Genomic DNA, 19,855 nt, shown 5'->3' with positions numbered 1-19,855 from the left:
CATTTCTAGCGCGCAATCTGTAACGCTTCAGCGATACAGATTGAATAGAGCCCTAAACTCATGAGGCAGTTATAAGTTATATTCTTCAAGAATCAATGTGTATATATCATTCATTTATAAGTCCAAAAATGTATCCAGCAACTAAGGACTCAAGCTTCAAAAGGGACATTATACTTTCAAATAAAAGTTTGTTAGTCCAATGACATCGGTTGTGTAGATCCAGCTATACGCCTCCATATCAAATTAATGGAAAAGATGAGCACTGAATAAAACCAGGAAATTAGACAGTGCTAATCTTTTCCATTCATTTAGGAGTGAGGCCTATAGCTGGATCTACACAATCAATGTTTCATCTTGACATTAGTCTATTTTTGAGGTCTGAAAACATCTGACAAACTTTCATTTATGAGTGAAATGTCCCTTTAAGAATGATTTGCAGTCCATATTGATTCCATTGTTTCTTCTATCATTCTCTGTATTCAGGATACCAATGCAACCGCTACTCCTGCAACGGCTGCTCCAACAATGGCTGCTTCTGCTCCTACAATGGCTGCTCCTGCAATTGCAGCTCCTGCTCCTACAACCGCTGCTCCTGCTCCTGCTCCTACTCCTACAACCGCTGCTCCTGCTCCTACAACAGCAGCACATGTCCCACCCACCACACCAAGTGGCAGCCCAGCAACCAGAGCATCTCTGTTGTGTTCTGTGGTGCCTCTTCTGCTCTACACCCTGTGGTTCTAAGTGGTGCACCCCCTCTGGCCTGGAGTTTGTATTGCTCAGGCCAAATAGACTGACTGGCTATGAATGAACCCAGAGCTACTGAGGAAAGCAAACATGTATGTGAAAGTATGGATTTTCCTCTACTGGCACACAGTCATTGATGTTTCATGTTAGAGGTTAAACTTTGCATATGGACACGTTATGAGAGAAGCAAGTTGTTCTTAAACTTGAATGTGTTGTAAACAGTCACCAATGGATACAATTCTTTGGGCAAACAGATATTTATTGAGGAACTTGCCTCCACTGCCCTTTTAGACGTATTTTTGTCTGTTTGTTTTTTTTAAATGCACTGATTAGAAGGAATTAATGTTGTAGAAAATATACTTGATTGTAATCCAATTTTTATTTTAATAAAAGTATGGAAGTACACTTCAAATTAAAGTACACTTCAAACAATTATAGAAAAAATTTGTAGAAACTGACTTTACTGTCATTTTAAGCATTATGAGTATTAGCAATTGAACAACGTTTTATTTTCTTGTATTACCGTGTAGGACTGAGACATAGAGCAATACAGATGTAGGATCTTAATTTGATCAATGCAGGACATGTAAAACTTGTAGTGTATTTGAGGTTTAAAAAGGCTTCTGAAGTTTGTAATTTTCACTTGATTTCAGACATGATTTTTCCTTACAAAAATGTATCAACCCCTACAATATCTTGTATTAATTATAATCCACATAACAATTCACATTTCCGGTTGCTGCAGAAATATTTTCTTGCTGTAGCAAACTTCCTCAAATTAAGATCCTACATCTGTATACTGTAAATACTAAAATGTGATTAGTAATGTGTAGGCTGAGCTAATGTGAAATTGTACACAAAACTCAATTCTTTAGTCTTCAGATCGACAGATAGCCAGCAATGCTTGTAGGTGATCTCCTTTGAATTGTTTCTGTTGAAAAACATTGGAACATTTAAAAATTTTAAATTAATTTTGAAAGACTGTTGGTTATACTGCTTGGTTGAGATACTGTAGATAGTTTCATTGACATGCATTTCTACTGTATTTGTTACAGGAAATAAATAAATTACTTTTTTTTTCATTCCTCAAACAGGTGTGCTACTGGCATACAGATAAGTGTGTGTACATGTGGGAGTCTAAATGTGCATTACATCTGGTGGGTGGATGCACACAGTGGTGTAGTGGTGCCTGGAGAAGTGGGTATACTCTAATTCTGCCCAAAATTTCCCAAACGGCCAGACCGGTGAAGGACAGGCACCCTGTGTGATTTGTTTTCTTCAGATTTTCAATCTCACAAATTGGATGTTAAGAGACTGGTAGACCATCCTTGTTGCACAGTCATCCCTAGTTAACACAGCCACAAAGTCATAATTACTATTTCCAAACTATATAGGCCTATATTGGACTTACTTTTTAATTATTTAAGTTTCAATAAATTGTAGCAAGGTACATAGCAAGGTAGCAATGGAAGACGAAGAATTGAATAGCATTCTCCAATATATAAATCCCCACTTCCTGCTCAGACCACAATAAAAATAGTTATTGAGGAACGTCTTAAATGGCCAAAGTGTCTTTGCACTTTTGCAAACTGGCTATGGCAAAAGTGCATGTTTTGGGTTCTTTGGCCAATTAATGGACAAGGTGAGAACATGTTGTATAGTGGAATGTACATCAGACATGATTTATGACAACATGTCTGTATGCCATGAAATTGAACATATTTCAGACGTATCTTACAGAAGCATGAAATCAGTTCCATATCACTGTACACACTTTCCATCTACACTTCACTGCCTGATGATTGCATTACAATCAACTGTGATTTTGTGAAATTATTCATCAGCTTCATCCTGGAGAACAACACAGGTGCAGCAATTCAGCTTTCTGAATTGCCCTATAGGCACCAGAACATCAAATCTAAGAACATTTTGAAGATTGTTCCACAAATAAGGTGCAAGAAAACTAAAAGCTTATTTATCTAACTCATTAGAGACCAAATACATTTCCAGAGTTAGCCATCGCTGAGACCGGGTGTGGTAACTCATATGTCTAAAGTTTAGTTTTGATGTTAGGTACAGTGGGAAAACATAGCAATGTATCAACCTATGTGACATCAAAGAGGGCCAACCAACTTTCTGGTAGAGAATGCAGTGATGAGTACTAAAATTGTCGCCCGTAATATAATATATGATACGGCGTATACCTCTACTACACTACTTTGATACGCATGAGTGGGGATTAAGACGTGAGTATAGGCAATGCCCAATGAAAAAAAAGTGGGTATACCTGCATATAGCCCCCACTACACCACTGGGTACACATACACTGTACATATGATTGTATGTGTGTGTAAATGTGTCTGTTTGGTCCGTGCATGCATATGTGTGTGTCTGACCTGTAGGGCTGTGTAGAGTGAGGTGCCTGTCTGTCTGAGATAAGCAACTCTCACACACAGCAGATCCTCCTCACTGTGGGACACCATCACCCCCTGGACTATGGCTGCCTGGAGGGGACAAACAGAGATTTACCAACCAAACACAATGGAAAACCAAACACCCCAAAGACAGACAGACGGACGGACGGACAGACAGACTCATGAGTTCTGAATATGTTGATGCTTACCTTCATGGTCTCGAGTCTTTGAGCCAGGTAGAGGTTTGGGCTCTGTATGCAACGCACTGTTATCAGAGAGAAAGGTTAGTGATCCTTTGTGTGTGAGTCCATGCACATATTAACATACAGTTGAAGACGGAAGTTTACATACACCTTAGCCAAATACATTTAAACTCAGTTATTCACAATTCCTGACATTTAATCTTAGTAAAAATTCCCTGTCTTAGGTCAGTTAGGATCACCACTTTATTTTAAGAATGTGAAATGTCAGAATAATAGTAGAGAGAATGATTTATTTGAGCTTTTATTTCTTTCATCACATTCCCAGTGGGTCAAAAGTTTACACACACTCAATTAGTATTTGGTAGCATTGCCTTTAAATTGTTTCACTTGGGTCAAACGTTTCAGGTAGCTTTCCACAAGCTTCCCACAATAAGTTGGGTGAATTTTGGCCCATTCCTCCTGACAGAGCTGGTGTAACTGAGTCAGGTTTGTAGGCCTCCTTGCTCGCACACGCTTTTTCAGTTCTGCCCACAAATGTTCTATAGGATTGAGGTCAGGGCTTTGTGATGGCCACTCCAATACCTTGACTTTGTTGTCCTTAAGCCATTTTTCCACAACTTTGGAAGTATGCTTGGGGTCATTGTCCATTTGGAAAACCCATTTGCGACCAAGCTTTAACTTCCTGACTGATGTCTTGAGATGTTGCTTCAATATATCCACATCATTTTCTTTCCTCATGATGCCATCTATTTTGTGAAGTGCACCAGTCCCTCCTGCAGCAAAGCACCCCCACAGCATGATGCTGCCACCCCCGTGCTTCACGATTGGGATGGTGTTCTTCGGCTTGCAAGCCACCCCCTTTATCCTCCAAACATAACGATGGTCATTATGGCCAAACAGTTCTATTTTTGTTTAATCAGACCAGATGACATTTCTCCAAAAAGTACAATCTTTGTCCCCATGTGCAGTTGCAAACCATAGTCTGGCTTTTTTATGGCGGTTTTGGAGCAGTGGCTTCTTCCTTGCTGAGCGGCCTTTCAGGTTATGTCGATATAGGACTTGTTTTACTGTGGATATAGATACTTTTGTACCTGTTTCCTCCAGCATCTTCACAAGGTCCTTTGCTGTTGTTCTGGGATTGATTTGCACTTTTCGCACCAAAGTACGTTCATCTCTAGGAGACAGAACGCGTCTCCTTCCTGAGCGGTATGACTGCTGCGTGGTCCTATGGTGTTTATACTTGCGTACTATTGTTTGTACAGATTAATGTGGTACCTTCAGGTGTTTTGAAATTGTTCCCAAGGATGAACCAGACTTGTGGAGGTCTACAATTGTTTTTCTGAGGTCTTGGCTGATTTATTTAGATTTTCCCATGATGTCAAGCAAAGAGGCTCTAAGTTTGAAGGTAGGCCTTGAAATACATCCACAGGTACACCTCCAATTGACTCAAATGATGTCAATTAGCCTATCAGAAGCTTCTAAAGCCATGACATCATTTTCTGGAATTTTCCAAGCTGTTTAAAGGCACAGTCAACTTAATGTATGTAAACTTCTGACCCACTGGAATTGTGATATAGTGAATTATAAGTTAAATAATCTGTCATGCACAAAGTAGATGTCCTAACCGACTTGCCAAAACTATAGTTTGTTAACAAGAAATTTGTGGAGTGGTTGAAAAACGAGTTTTAATAACTCCAACCTAAGTGTATGTAATCTTTCGACTTCAACCGTACCTCTACTGCATGTACAGTGCACTCTGTGCTCTGCTGCTTGTGGGCTCATAACTGTTTTCACTGGACATCCATTTCATTAGCAATGATGTAAGCATATGATGTAAGATAAATGTAAACATTTGAATGTACACATTAAACACATGACACACACCCACACCCACACCCAGACACATGCACACACATTCCAGTGTTTTACCCAGTGTTTTCAGCCCAAGTCTCACATCTCCACTGAATGCTTTCTCTATTGCTTCATCCACTGGCTCATGCTTCTCACTCTCCAAATTGACGAACACTGCACACACAACACAACTATATTACACACACACACACACACACACACACACACACACACACACACACACACACACACACACACACACACACACACACACACACACACACCTTGGTTAAGATGTTCAGAGTCTCTGGTCGTCAGAATGGTGATCCATGGTCCAGGATCTGCCTTTGCCTGATTGATAGCTTCAGAGAGAGCCTGCTCATTCACAAGCACATAAGGTTAAACAGACACAAACTCACACACACAAATACACGGTGCAGTACACTAGTGCATTATACTGTACGCACCTCTGTGTCTCTTTGCACCACACCTCCTCCCTTTTCCTTCTATTGAGTGTGAAGAGGTAGAGGAATAGAGACTGGGATCAAGATCAGTATTTCTAAACGTTTTTAATTATATCGTTTGCCTATTTAAAATGTACATGTACAATTTAGTCATTTAGCGGACAATCTTACAGAGGTTCTTCTAATAAGTGTAACATGTTAGTGAAGAGGATTTCTGTCAGGGAGGGGAGAGGGACAAGGTTCACCTTGAGTAAGGCCACGACGAGTTTGGCAAAGTCCCCACTGGTCTCACCCTTCAGGTCCGTCTCTAGATCCTTATTATACTCTAAAACACACACCACATTAAGTTATGGGGACATTATTTGGCCTCTGAATACTTTGGTGATTACTTCATTAGAACATATCACAGTAGAACTGTATTGATGAAAGAGCAATTCTGCAATGTGATGTTATGAAGTGATTGCAGCAATTTAGATAATGATGTCTTTATAATATCTTTGAATTGTTGTAACTTACGCTCCTTGTAGGTAGAGGTGATGTTGGCAAGCACCTTGGGTGACCTGGTGCACAGAATCTCTAGCAAACCCTCCTCATCTGTACCAATGCCCTGTATATAAAAAATACAGCTATTTGACTTTGTCATTTCAATTACTGTATGTTGCTCATCTGTACATTTACAGTATGTCTGCTCAATGTTCCATGAACCTGCTCTCCCTCCCTCCCCCCTCCCTCCCTCATAGACATCACTAGGATGTATGATCAGGATCATGGACTCATTTCTATTGATCAAGAAAAAGCTTTTGAAAGTGTGTCATGCATATTTGATTAGGCAGGTGTGTCCACTCTCGTGTCAGCTCTACAGTCTAGCCATATAACCACTGCTGTGTAGGCTGAGGGAGAGGCTGCAGGGGATGTCAGTTCTGGGGGCAGTAGGTGGGGTTCGTGTTGGCTTATGCTGATGATGTGACACTGTTTGTCAAGAGGGAGGGAGATGTGGAGGAGGTTAGCATGGCTTTATTGTTGTTTGAGGTGAACTGGGAGAAGAGTGAAGGGTTGATTATGGGGATATGGGCCAGAGCAGGATGTCCTAGACTTACTGGGGGGCTACAGTGGGGCAGAGTAGGGATGAAGTTCCTAGGGGTGTTCTTGGGGACCTCAGAATTCCAGGAGAGAAACTAGGAGGGGCTGGTGGACAATGTTGCTGCTAAGTTGTCTAAATGGTGGGGGTTGTTGCCACTGATCAAATAAAATCATCAAATTAAATGTTATTTGTCACATGCTTCGTAAACAGCAGGTGTAGAGCAACAGTGAAATGCTTACTGATGGGCCAAACAATGCAGAGAGAAAAATAGAGAAATAATAGAAAAAATTATAACATAAGGAATAAATACACAATGAGTAACGATAACTTGGCTATATACACGGGGTAAGTACTGAGTCGATGTACAGGGGTATGAGGTGATTGAGGTATAGGTTGGGATAAAGTGACTAGGCAACAGGGTAGACAAACAGTAGCAACAGCGTATGTGATGAGTCAAAAGAGGTGCAAAAAGGGTCAATACAGATAGTCTGGGTAGCTATTTGGTTAAACTATTTAACTAACTATTTAGAAGTATTTTAGGGGAACGGTGCTTTCACTAACAACTTGGCCGCTTCAATGCTCTGGCACTGGCTGATGGTGTTGGACCCCCCACAGAGTCTCGTCAAGCATCTGCAAAAGTTACTTGTGGACCTTTTTTTGTCTGGTCGACACTGGACATGCATAAGGGGGACAAGGGCTGGTGGACATTGGGTCCAGAGTCACAGCTTTCCACCTACAAGCTGTGCAGAGACTTTTGAACCAGCAGGGGGTGTGCTGGAGAGACACAGCATGGGCTATTCCAAGGAAGGGAGGGGCCTTGGATATGACAGGCACTTGTTCCTTTTGGATCTGGAGCAGGCCGATATGTCAACCCTTACTCCGTTCTACCGCGCTGTGCTTTGGGCGTGGAACGAGACTCTTAACTGTTTACAGAGATGTTTCATGGCCAGGAGCATGGATAATGGAGGAGCCACTCTTCCACAACCAACTCATCCAGTCCAGAGTGCTGACTTCTGTGAGCTTGCGAGCCAGACTTGTGAGAGCGGGGTGACTGTGTCAATCAGATTTGTGAACATGGTCCCTAGCTGTGTGTTGCCGCTTTCCATGTCTGTTGTCTGTAACTTGTGAGGTGTGGAAACACTTTGTTGCTTTTATGAATTTTGCCTTGCTGCTTTTTGTTCTATGTTGCTCGGTCTGTATGCTACGTCTTGTTTGTCCTATGTTGCTATGTCTGTATGCTATGTCTTGTTCTATGTTGTTATTGTCTATATTGTAATTGTTTTTAATAACCTGCCCAGGGACTGCGGTTGAAAATTAGCCGGTTGGCTAAAACCGGCACTTTTACTGAAACGTTGATTAATGTGCACTGTCCCTGTAAAAATAAACTCAAACTCAAACTCAACTCAAACTCAAACTAAGTTAGGTGATCTGAGAGAGAAGGCTGAGTGGAAATCTGCCAGTGACATGACAGAGGCTTCCTCCATTAAGTAATCCAGGCTGCTGCAGCAGGTGGTGGAGGGGTTCCATGCTGCACTACCGGGCTCCTTCAGAGAGCTGCTGGGAAACAGGCAGAGACTGGGCTGTTTAACCATGAATGACACTGATCTAGCTCCTTTTACCATCTATCTAATTTTTTCCCAGCTGCTGCTGCAGGGGAACACCAGCAGGGTGAGGAGATTATTTTATTGTTCAGGACTCCGGAGCTGGGGGTTTTTGTACAACCAGCAAACAGGCTTTGTATATGGTGGCTGTCAATGTGGATCAGAAAGACAATCTGCATGGGCTGAGAGCAACGGGGTGGCCGGGGGCTTGCGACCGGTCCCTTCTCTGAGAGGATGTTGGCGCTCCCTGTATAAGACTCCCATAGAGAAGTGTACTGCTGATCTACAGTGGAGGATTATTCACGGGCTATCGCCACAAACAGATATGTGTCACACCTTGATCCACCAGTGAGGAGGGGGTGTTTGTTCTGTGGGGAGGAGGAGACAGTGCAGCATCTGTTTTTCTTTTGTTCCAGGCTGACAGGGCTGTTTTCTGTCCTGGGGATGGTGGTGTACAGGGCTAGGGTTGGGGCTGACATGGGACCTACAGTACCAGTCAAAAGTTTGGACACCTACTCATTCCAGGGTTTTTCTTTATTCTTACTATTTTCTGCATAGTAGAATAATAGTGAAGACATCAAAACTATGAAACAACACATATGGAATCATGTAGTAACCAAAAATGTGTTAAACAAATCAAAATATATTTTATATATATATTTTTTTTTTGCCACCCTTTGCCTTGATGACAGCTTTGCACACTCTTGGCATTCTCTCAACCAGCTTCATGAGGTAGTCAACTGGAATGCATTTCAATTAACAGGTGTGCCTTGTTAAAAGAACAGCTCAAATAAGCAAAGAGAAACGACAGTCCATCATTACTTTAAGACATGAAGGTCAGTCAATACGGAAAATGTCAAGAACTTTGAAAGTTTCTTCAAGTGCAGTCGCAAAAACCATCAAGCGCTATGATGAAACTGGCTCTCATGAGGACCGCCACAGGAATGGAAGACCCAAAGTTACCTCTGCTGCAGAGGATAAGTTCATTAGAGTTACCAGCCTCAGATTGCAGCCCAAATAAACACTTCACAGAGTTCAAGTAACAGACACATCTCAACATCAACTGTTCAGAGGAGACTGTGTGAATTAGGCCTTAAGGATCAAATTGCTGCAAAGAAACCACTACTAAAGGACACCAATAATAAGAAGAGACTTCCTTGGGCCAAGAAATACGAGCAATGGACATTAGACCGGTGGAAATGTGTCCTTTGGTCTGGAGTCCAAATTGGAGATTTTTGGTTCCAACCGCCATGTCTTTGTGAGACGGGTGAACGGATGATCTCCGCATGTGTATTTCCCACCGTAAAGCATGAAGGAGGAGGTGTTATGGTGTGGGAGTGCTTTGCTAGTGACACTGTGATTTATTTAGAATTCAAGGCACAGTTAACCAGCATGGCTACCACAGCATTCTGCAGCGATACGCCATCCTATCTGGTTTGGGCTTAGTGGGACTATCATTTGTTTTTCAACAGGACAATGACCCAACACACCTCCAGGCTGTGTAAGGGCTATTTGACGAAGAAGGAGAGTGATGGAGTGCTGCATCAGATGACCTGGCCTCCACAATCCCCCGACCTCAACCAAATTGAGATGGTTTGGGATGAGTCGGACCGCAGAGTGAAGGAAAAGCAGCCAACAAGTGCTCAGCATATGTGGGAACTCCTTCAAGACTGTTGAAAAAGCATTCCAGGTGAAGCTGGTTGAGAGAATGCCAAAAGTGTGCAAAGCTGTCATCAAGGCAAAGGGTGTCTATTTGAAGAATCTCAAATATATTTTGATTTGTTTAACCCTTTTTTGGCTACATGATTCCATATGTGTTATTTCATAGTTTTGATGTCTTCACTATTATTCTACAATGTAGAAAATAATAAAAAGAAAGGAAAACCCTTGAATGAGTAGGTGTGTCCAAACTTTTGACTGGTACTGTATATGTTGGAGGGCCTAGGTTTAGCGTGGCTAAGAGGCGAAGGGACTGCCTAGTAAACTACCTGTTCGGGCAGGCAAAAATGGCAGTGTGGAAGAACAAGAAGCATGAGATGCAGGGGGTGGGGTGTATGGACCCCAGAGCTATGCTGCTGGGGCGGGCTCGGCTGACACTGGATCATGCTTACTGTGGGCTGATGAACCATCTGGGGAACCTTGTAGAGGTTTGGGGTTCTGTGTGCAGTGGACGAGGAAGGGTGGCTTGGTTTTAACTGTTTAGTACTGTTACAATGTAGTAAAGAGTGTACTAAAGTGATGCAAATTATTGGGCCAATAAAGGTATTTTTGAAATATAAAAAGTATCTCTCTATCCCCTCCCTTCCTCCCTCTTTCTCCTGTCCCCCTCTCTCCCACCATCCCTCACCTCCATGGATTGTCTCAGACGGTAAGCATCGAACTGCAGTGGGGTCATCACCAAGGCCAACAGCAAATTCTCCAACTCCCCAGACAGGGCCTTCTTCAGCCCAGAGGACAACTCCTGGATCAGGGGGACAACACATAGTCAGTGGGCATGTTGACTCCAGACACTGAACTATGGTCAGTTTGGAATTTTTACCTGTAATGGTTGAGGTTAGGATTTGAAGTGGGTAACCTGGTCCCAGTATTGTAGTTACTAGTTACCTTCTCTGTGATGGTTTTGAAGGTCTGAGCGATGATTTGTCTTTGAGCATTGTTGCGGTTGGTCAGGATTTTTATCAGAGTAACTGCATCTGTAATCAGACCAGAAACGATATCTTGTTAAGAATGTATTAAATAAAACAATGCAAATAATTTTTAATACCCAAGGGTAGAACAAAATTAGCATTGAAACACATATACTTGAATCATTATGAGTTCTGATGACTGAGGCTGTACCTTTCTGTTCCAGGGCAGCCTGAATGTCCAGAGCATCTCTCTTAGCATGGAAGTAAGGGAAGGGCCTTATAGTACCCAAGGTACCCCAGGACATATTCTAGGAGAGGACCAGTGAAAGAATGAGGAAGAGAGGAAGGGCAAGGCCAATGGAGGAGAGGATGGAGGGCGACGATAGGGGAAATGGACAGGGAGAGGGGTAGGGTAAAGATAGAGAAAAGGCATTGGAAGGGGGAAAAAAAAGGAAGAGGGGGAAGAAATGGGGAGAGTGAAGAAAGTTAAGTGGGAGGACAAGGAGACAGATGAGGGGGGAGTGAGAAATGGGAGGGAGAGAGAGCTCAGTAAAACAGTGACAAGATGAGGACTGTGAGGGAGAGGGAGGGGAGTGAAACTGACAAATGTGCATTTTGCCTGGCAGACATTATCCTAAAGGTTTCACACTCTTCCATTTCACAACGGAGAATTTTAAGAATTTTAAACATACAATTGTCATCCATAGTGCAGGAAAAAGAGGCGGTAGGACAGGTAGGGTGAAGAAACACTGACGAAACTAAGATAACGAGATGAAAGATTGAAAGACAAAGGGGACAGAGGTTCCTAACACTCACATATGATGGCAAGTACTCAATGTCCATGTCTGAATTTCACCTGCAAAAGAGGAAACAAGAAAGACCATTTAATACAACGCCACCATTGTTTTATGCATGAATGAATACACGTGAGGAATGATGGAATGTGTCGTCGTTAAAAACTCAGATTTTATCACAAAAGCAGTCATGACCTATCATAAGTAACAAGATTTTGTTAAATGCATTGATAGCCTTTACAGAAGGGTGTTTTACAGAATCAAAACCTGTAATTAAGGTTTTTTAAGTCAAAAAATGCCTTATAGTGTAGAAGGCACTATAAATGCGTTAACTATGTGTAACCAATGTCCTATTTCTTGGGTTTTCTTTACATGTATTATTTATTTTTTATAAGTTATACTATTTTGATATTGATTACTGCACTGTTGGGTAGAGCTTGCAAGTTAAGCATTTCACTGTACTTGTGTATGTGACAATATAACTTGAACTTGAACTTAGCCCACAACATAAAATTCTGAAATTCATAAAGGTTGCCTGCCCAAAAGACAGAAACCACTCTAAAGTCACTCACAATCAGTAATATGATAATATGGTCACTAATATACACACTATAAGCTACAATCCTTTCTCAAAAGAGCGGTCAGACAAATAATGATAGTAATAGTTCCTACCTGTGACAAAGAAAACCTGTGGTCAGAACGAAAGGTGAGCAAGTAGCTAAACTGCCCTTACAACAACTAAACTGCCCTTACTGCACCCGCCTCACTCTCTTTCACTCAGATTCCTCTTGTGAAAATCTTATTTTTGAACCTATGAGAGCTCAGGACCCATGCTTAGGTCATTGCCATTGGTCCATCAGATAACTACGGCAACTCGCGTAGATAGCTAGGAATGTTAGACATTTCCTAGTTAAGGAGGCATCTGGACTATCTGGTCTATTCCAGTGTTTCCCAAACTCGATCCTCGGTACCCAAAGAGGTGCACGTTTTGGTTTTTGGCCTAACACTACACAGCTGATTCAAATGATCAAAGCTTGATGATTAGTTGACTCTTTGAATCAGCTGTGTAGTGCTAGGGCTAAAACCAAAACATACACAGAGTTTGGGAAACCTTGGTCTATTCAATCAAATCTGTTATCCAAGTATCCGGGGTAAGTTCCTTCTTGCAAACGTTAAACGGGTGAGTTTTTGTGCAGGGCAAGGAAGGTTTCCTCAACCTTACCACATAAACGAAATGACCCGTTTTGACTGAAACAAGAGGGACTGAAACCTTAACGTTAAGAATGGAGGGAGTCCAACAAAGGAGCCATTCAACACCCCGGACTGTGAAAACCCCTAAGATCAGATATCCATTCAACAGCTCTGATCTTGTTCCTCCAGTTTAACATTACACAGAGAGAGAGAGAGAGAGAGAGAGAGAGAGAGAGAGAGAGAGAGAGAGAGAGAGAGAGAGAGAGAAAGAAAACATTCTACTTCTCTATGTATTTCCACTTGACTCAGTCCTAAAACTATTTTGTTTTGGCAATATTTACATATACAGTGCAATGAAAAAGTATTTGCCCCCTTTCAAATTTTCTCTACTTTTGCATATTTGTGATACTGAATGTTATCAGATCTTCAACCATAACCTAATATTAGATAAAGGGAACATAAGTGAACAAATAACACAACAATTACATATTTATTTCATAAACAAAGTTATGCAACACCCAATTCCCCTGTGTGAAAAAGTAATTGACCCCTTACACTCAATAACTGGTTGTGCCACCTTTAGCTGCAATGACTCCAACCAAATGCTTCCTGTAGTTGTTGATCAGTCTCTCACGTCGCTGTGGAGGAACTGCTTTAACTCAGTGACGTGTGGGTTTTCAAGCATGATCTGCTCGTTTCAAGTCCTGCCACAACATCTCAATTGGGATTATGTCTGGACTTTGACTAGGCCATTAGCAATTTTCATGTAGACTTGATTGTGTGTTTTGGATCATTGTCTTGCTGCATGACCCAGCTGCGCTTCAGCTTCAGCTCACAGACAGATGGTTTGACATTCTCCTGTAGAATTCTCTGATACAGAGCAGAATTCATGGTTCCTTCTATTGAGGCAAGTCGTCCAGGTCCTGAGGCAGCAAAGCATCCCCAAACCATCATACCACCACCACCAAAGCATCCCCAAACCATCACACCACCACCACCATGCTTGACCTTTGGTATGATGTTCTTACTGTGGAATGCAGTGTTTGGTTTTCGCCAGGCATAATGGGACCCATCTCGACCCATCTCGTCCAAAAAGTTGACTCGAGTTTGCCAAAAAGCACCTGGATGATCATCAAGACTCTTGGAAGAACGTTCTATGGACAGATGATTCAAAAGTACAACTTTTTGGACGACATGGTTCCACTGCTCCAGCTCCTTCAAGTTGGATGGGTTCCGCTGGTGTACAGCAATCTTTAAGTCATACCACAGATTCTCAATTGGATTGAGGTCTGGGCTTTGACTAGGCCATTCCAAGACATTTAAATGTTTCCCCTTAAACCACTCAGTGTTGCTTTAGCAGTATGCTTAGGGTCATTGTCCTACTGGAAGGTGAACCTCTGTCCCAGTCTCAAATCTCTGGAAGACTGAAACAGGTTTCCCTCAAGAATTTCCCTGTACTTAGCGCCGTCCATCATTCCTTCAATTCTGACCAGTTACCCAGTCCCTGCCGATGAAAAACATCCCCACAGCATGATGGTGTTCTCGGGGTGATGAGAGGTGTTGGGTTTGCGCCAGACATAGCGTTTTCCTTGATGGCCAAAAAGCTCAATTTTAGTCTCATCTGACCAGAGTATCTTCTTCCATATGTTTGGGGAGTCTCCCACATGCCTTTTGGCAAACACCAAACGTGTTTGCTTATTTCTTTCTTTAAGTAATGGCTTTTTTCTGGCCACTCTTCCGTAAAGCCCAGCTCTGTGGAGTGTATGGCTTAATGTGGTCCTATGGACAGATACTCCAATCGCTACTGTGGAGCTTTGCAGCTCCTTCATGGTTATCTTTGGTCTCTTTGTTGCCTCTCTGATTAATGCCCTCCTTGCCTGGTCCATGAGTTTTGGTGGGCGGCCCTCTCTTGGCAGGTTTGTTGTGGTGCCATATTCTTTCAATTTTTTAATAATGGATTTAGTGGTGCTCCGTGGGATGTTCAGTTTCTGATATTTTTTTATAACCCAACCCTGATCTGTACTTCTCCACAACTTTGTCCCTGACCTGTTTGGAGAGCTCCTTGGTCTTCATGGGGCCGCTTGCTTGGGGGTGCCCCTTGCTTAGTGGTGTTGCAGACTCTGGGGCCTTTCATAACAGGTGTATATATACTGAGATCATGTGACAGATCATGTGACACTTAAATAAAGTCCACCTGTGTGCAATCTAACTAATTATGTAATTGGTTGCACCAGATCTTTTTAGGGGCTTCATAGCAAAGGGGGTGAATACATATGCACGCACCACTTTTCCGTTATTTATTTTTTCGAATTTTTTGAAACAAGTTATTTTTTTCATTTCACTTCAGCAATTTGGACTATTTTGTTTATGTCCATTATATGAAATCCAAATAAAAATCGATTTAAATTATAGGTTGTAATGCAACAAAATAGGAAAAACGCCAAGGGGGATGAATAGTTTTGCAAGGCACTGTAGTATGTTCTGTACTGAGTAGGCCACATACTATACTATCAGTTGTCTTGTCTCACTCTTTACAGTCCTGTATCTTGTACGCACATCACCATGGTATTCAGAACAGCTTGCTCAGTGTTTCTAGATTATGTCTGTGTGAATACTGATAGCCAATCTAGATGATAAGTCAGACAGACAGTACCACTGCTCACCTCTGACCTATCTGCATTATAATAACATGTGAAAGCACAGGATGACCCAGATGTTCTGTCTCCAAGGAATACATGACAGTATACTGTAACTTATCTATAATTAAAGATCTATGAAAGAAGACATTTTAGATTAACACATTTTAACAATTGATACGTTTTATTTAATATTTATATTTGATATTTTAAAACCATTCACATATTTTTGGTATCAAAGAGTGCACAGAGAAGCAAGGCATTTGGTGTTATAAAACAAATAAAGTAACCTGTATGTTGACAGTGATTGGCAATGTATGATTAATATCTATGCAACTACAGTAGTAATACCATAGTGAAATAGAAACATCACCTTAAAGAACATAGACTAGCATTCGAGAGTAATTCCATAAAAGCCCACAGGGTCATTGCATGTCATCATACATTGTTATATGTATTGTGTATGTATTATACTGCATAAAGAATACACTTCTCATCCAATGTTTTCCCAAAACGTAGTACATGAAATCGTTTTTTTTGGTCTTTTGTTTGACTAAGTCAATTCAGAAAATAATGTGCATATATTTGGCTTCCTTTATGAATCCATCTTAAATATACTGCTTGTAGCCACAGATAATGTACCATATAGTAGAAGTAATCATTGGTGAGTTCAAGTGAATGGTTCAGTCCACTACTGTGTGTGGGTAAGCCGGGTCATACCATCCAAGTCAAGGAAGAATCTGAGAGAGTAGAATGTCTGTAAATAGAATAATCCAAATATACATATTTAAGGAGGGGGGCGGGGAGCATTACCCTTCACATCCTCTCCAGTTGATTCAAAAGGCACTGGTTGTTTATTGTTCAGTCGTTCGTATGCTGCGGTCCTCACATCAAGGCAAAAAATGATAACGGAATTTCACTGAATTAAATAAAACCCCTTTAACTGCAATGAAGATGTTCTCAGATCATCTTGACAGTGCCTGATGATGACACAAGGTTAAGTCTGTGGTGCTTCCTAAAGGCCAAGCAGGAGTTCTGAGGGGTTGGGGATATTGCAACGTATTGTATTGGAGGAGCGGGTGAAGGGTGTGGGAAGGTTATTGGAAGGTTATAGCAGCTCCAGCTCCCACTGTTGGCAAGGCCTCTCCTCACTCTCTGGTAAAATCACCACATGGTCTCTGTCGTACTGCTTGCCACCTGAGAGATACAATTATATCATTAATTTATAGCATGCTTATCAATAAGTGATGTAAATATTTAATATCAACAATGCCTACTTATTACATCTATATCTTATCAGTAGCCTTTATTTCCTATATATGTTGTGCCCATCACATCCCTGATCAATCCCCTGTCCAAATAAATAAGTGGGGGGGGGCAGCAATGTTCCCTCTAAGCTGCCGTGCACCTCCTCCAGGACTGCAGCGGAGAAGAAAGGCCATGCAGAGACACAAGAGACTGAACACTGAGTTCACCCAATTAGTATATCAGCCCTTTTTCAAAGCAACAAACAAAAACAAATCTAACTTTGCAAGATTGAGTCCGTGATTTTGTTGTAGGCAGAGCCAGAGCGCAACGGAGTAGAATTCTATTGGTGGGGGTAGCCCACGAGCGGTCTTTCAATCACCCGCGAGTGAATGTGCTTTTCAGATTAGTGCGTGTGCACATTTCTTGATATTCTATGCTAGTTAGCGAGTTATTAGCCCACTGAACAAAAAGAGAAATAAGCTTTTTGTGATATGAAAACAATTCTGGGATATTTTATTTCAGCTCATGAAACATGGGACCAACACATTACATCGGAAAGTATTCAGACCCCTTGACTTTTTCCACATTTCGTTACATTACAGCCTTTTTCTAAAATTGATTAAATAATTTTTGTTTCCTCATCAATCTACACACAATACCCCATAAATGACAAAGCAAAAACACGTTTTTAGACATTTTTGTTAATGTATAAAAAATTAAAAACGGAAATATCATATTTACATAAGTATGTAAATTACAGCCTTGAGAATTCTTGGGTATGAAGCCATAAGCTTGGCACACCTGTTTTTGGGGAGCTTCTCCCATTATTTTATGCAGATCCTTTCAAGCTCTGTCAGGTTGGATGGTTAGCGTCGCTGCACAGCTATTTTCAGGACTCTCCTGAGATGTTCGATCGGGTTCAAGTCTGGGCTCTGGCTGGGCCACTCAAGGACATTCAGAGACTTGTCCCGAAGCCACTCCTGCGTTGTCTTGGCTGTGTGCTTAGGGTTGCTGTCCTGTTGGAAGGTGAACCTTCGCCTCAGTCTGAGGTCCTGAACGCTCTGGAGCAGTCTGAGGTCCTGAACGCTCTGGAGCAGGTTTTCATCAAGGATCTCTCTGTACTTTGCTCCGTTCATCTTTCCCTCGATCCTGACTAGTCTCCCAGTCCCTGCCGCTGAAAGACATCCCCACAGCATGATGCTGCCACCATCATGCTTCACCGTAGGGATGGTGCCAGGTGTCCTCCAGATGTGACGCTTGGCATTCAGGCCAAAGAGTTCAATCTTGGTTTCATCAAACCAGAAAATCTTGTTTCTCATGGTCTGACAATCCTTTAGGTGCCTTTTGGCCAACTCCAAGCAGGGTTGTCGTGTGCCTTTTACTGAGGAGTGGCTTCCGTCTGGCCACTCTACCATAAAGGCCTGAATGGTGGAGTGCTGCAGAGATGGTTGTCCTTCTGGAAGGTTCTCCCATCTCCACAGAGGAACTCTAGAGCTCTGTCAGAGTGACCATCGGGTTCTTGGTCACCTCCCTGACCAAGGCCCTTCTCCCCCGATTGCTCAGTTTGGCCGGGTGGCCAGCTCTAGGAAGAGTCTTGGTGGTTCCAAACTTCTTCCATTTATGAATGATGGAAGCCACTGTGTTCTTGGGGACCTTCAATGCTGCAGAAATTTTTTGGTACCCTTCCCCAGATCTGTGCCTCGACACAATCCTGTCTCGGAGCTCTACGGACAATTCCTTTGGCTTGGTTTTTGCTCTGACATGCACTGTCCAACTGTGGGACCTTATATAGACAGGTGTGTGCCTTTCCAAATCATGTCCAATCAATTGAATTTACCACAGGTGGACTCCAATCAAATTGTAGAAACATCCCAAGGATGATCAATGTAAACAGGATGCACCTGAGCTCAATTTCTAGTCTCATAGCAAAGGGTCTGAATAATTATGTAAATAAGGTATTTCAGTTTTATTTTATTTTATAAATTCGCAAACATTTCTAAAATCCTGTTTGTGTGTCGATTGATAAGAATTTGTATTTATTGAATCCATTTTAGAATAAGGCTGTAACGTAACAAAATGTGGAAAAAGTCAAGGGGTCTGAATACTTTCCGAATGTACTCTATTGAAAGCAGGTGCTTCCACAAAGGTGTTGTTCCTGAGTTAAGAAATTAACATCCCCTCATGTTTAGGGTAATGTATAAAAATGCTGGGTAGGCCATTATTTTGGCTACCATAGCTATGCCCCCATTGGATGACAATGCCCCCATCCACAGGGCAGAAGTGGTCAATTGTTGAATGGTTTGATGAGCATGAAAACGATGTAAACCATATGCCACAGGAGTCGCGTTTGAGTTTTTCACTCAAGAAAAGGAAAGATAAAAGGCAGAAAAAATATTTTGCTGAGTTTTGTAAACACAGATCTAAAACGCTTCTTATTGTAAATTCTGCTCAGCTTCAGTCAGGGTTCGCTCCAAATAAAATGACTAATTTTGTTCAGTATAGATAATTATAGGTCAGCAATGGGGAGTTACTGCTTCCTACAAGAGCACAACATGCCAGTCTTTAAAAAAGCCAGTCAGGTAAAAAGCTTAATTAAAGGGGCAGTGTTGTATTTTGAGACAGGCTTGAATGTGCAAATAAGCCAATAGGCAGAAGGGGTAGTCTAATTCTCTGTATGTTAATAATAATAATTTTATTTTGTAAAGTGGTTTCTTGAATCATACAACACAATACAATGCAATTTACAGTCACCTTTTTGGCACATGGTGTTACAGACCCAAGTAAAAAAGTATAAATTAATGTCAAGCCCTTCATAATGTAAAAACGTTATTAAAAGTATCATGCAATGTAGGCCTGCATTGAACACCACATATAGGCTACTGTATAATTTCCTTGTGAAAATATAATGGGATACATTATGCTCAAATAGCCACGATAGCCTATTGCCTACTGTCTAAAACTGTAACGGTACAGCCTCAGTGTTCACTGTAAATGGGCGTTG

General features: G+C 41.7%; 2 protein-coding genes across 3 annotated transcripts in view; both read right to left on the bottom strand.

Moving 5' to 3' along the window:
• Window positions 1–1,104: 1,104 nt before the first annotated feature.
• anxa14 (annexin A14) lies at window positions 1,105–12,535 on the bottom strand. Of its 2 annotated transcripts, XM_041901884.1 has the most exons (13): window positions 12,452–12,535; window positions 11,802–11,841; window positions 11,197–11,293; window positions 10,963–11,051; window positions 10,706–10,819; window positions 6,193–6,283; window positions 5,922–6,001; window positions 5,680–5,718; window positions 5,497–5,587; window positions 5,291–5,386; window positions 3,368–3,423; window positions 3,141–3,248; window positions 1,105–1,675 (listed from the first exon to the last, which is right to left on the bottom strand). In XM_041901884.1, the coding sequence occupies exons 2-13, from the start codon at window positions 11,826–11,828 to the stop codon at window positions 1,616–1,618; spliced, it is 948 nt and encodes a 315-aa protein (XP_041757818.1). In that variant the 5' UTR covers window positions 11,829–11,841; window positions 12,452–12,535; the 3' UTR covers window positions 1,105–1,615. The 2 variants fall into 2 exon arrangements, with proteins under 2 accessions (XP_041757818.1, XP_041757819.1); XM_041901885.1 differs by lacking the exon at window positions 5,291–5,386.
• Window positions 12,536–15,748: 3,213 nt separating this feature from the next.
• The window catches only part of LOC121586376 (beta/gamma crystallin domain-containing protein 1), a 68,531-nt gene continuing 64,424 nt past the window's right edge, over window positions 15,749–19,855 (bottom strand). Inside the window, exon 20 of the mRNA XM_041903000.2 lies at window positions 15,749–16,803. Coding sequence (XP_041758934.1) covers window positions 16,715–16,803 — 89 coding nt within the window. The 3' untranslated portion in view covers window positions 15,749–16,714. The remainder of the gene's footprint in view (window positions 16,804–19,855) is intronic.

This window comes from Coregonus clupeaformis, chromosome 17 (genome assembly GCF_020615455.1).
Source record: "Coregonus clupeaformis isolate EN_2021a chromosome 17, ASM2061545v1, whole genome shotgun sequence".
Classification (NCBI taxonomy): Eukaryota; Metazoa; Chordata; class Actinopteri; order Salmoniformes; family Salmonidae; genus Coregonus; species Coregonus clupeaformis.
Note: the sequence above shows the minus strand (reverse complement) of the source record. Positions and strands in the feature narration are given on the sequence as shown.

Excerpts from the sequence above, each read along its gene's own strand:
- anxa14 (XM_041901884.1), bottom strand. The coding sequence starts at position 11,828 with ATGGACATTGAGTACTTGCCATCATAT. Across the intron at positions 6,002-6,192 it reads CACCTCTACCTACAAGGAGC|AGTATAATAAGGATCTAGAG; the intron begins GTAAGTTACAAC and ends TGTGTGTTTTAG. Across the intron at positions 3,424-5,290 it reads ACTTGGGCTGAAAACACTGG|TGCGTTGCATACAGAGCCCA; the intron begins GTAAAACACTGG and ends CTCTGATAACAG.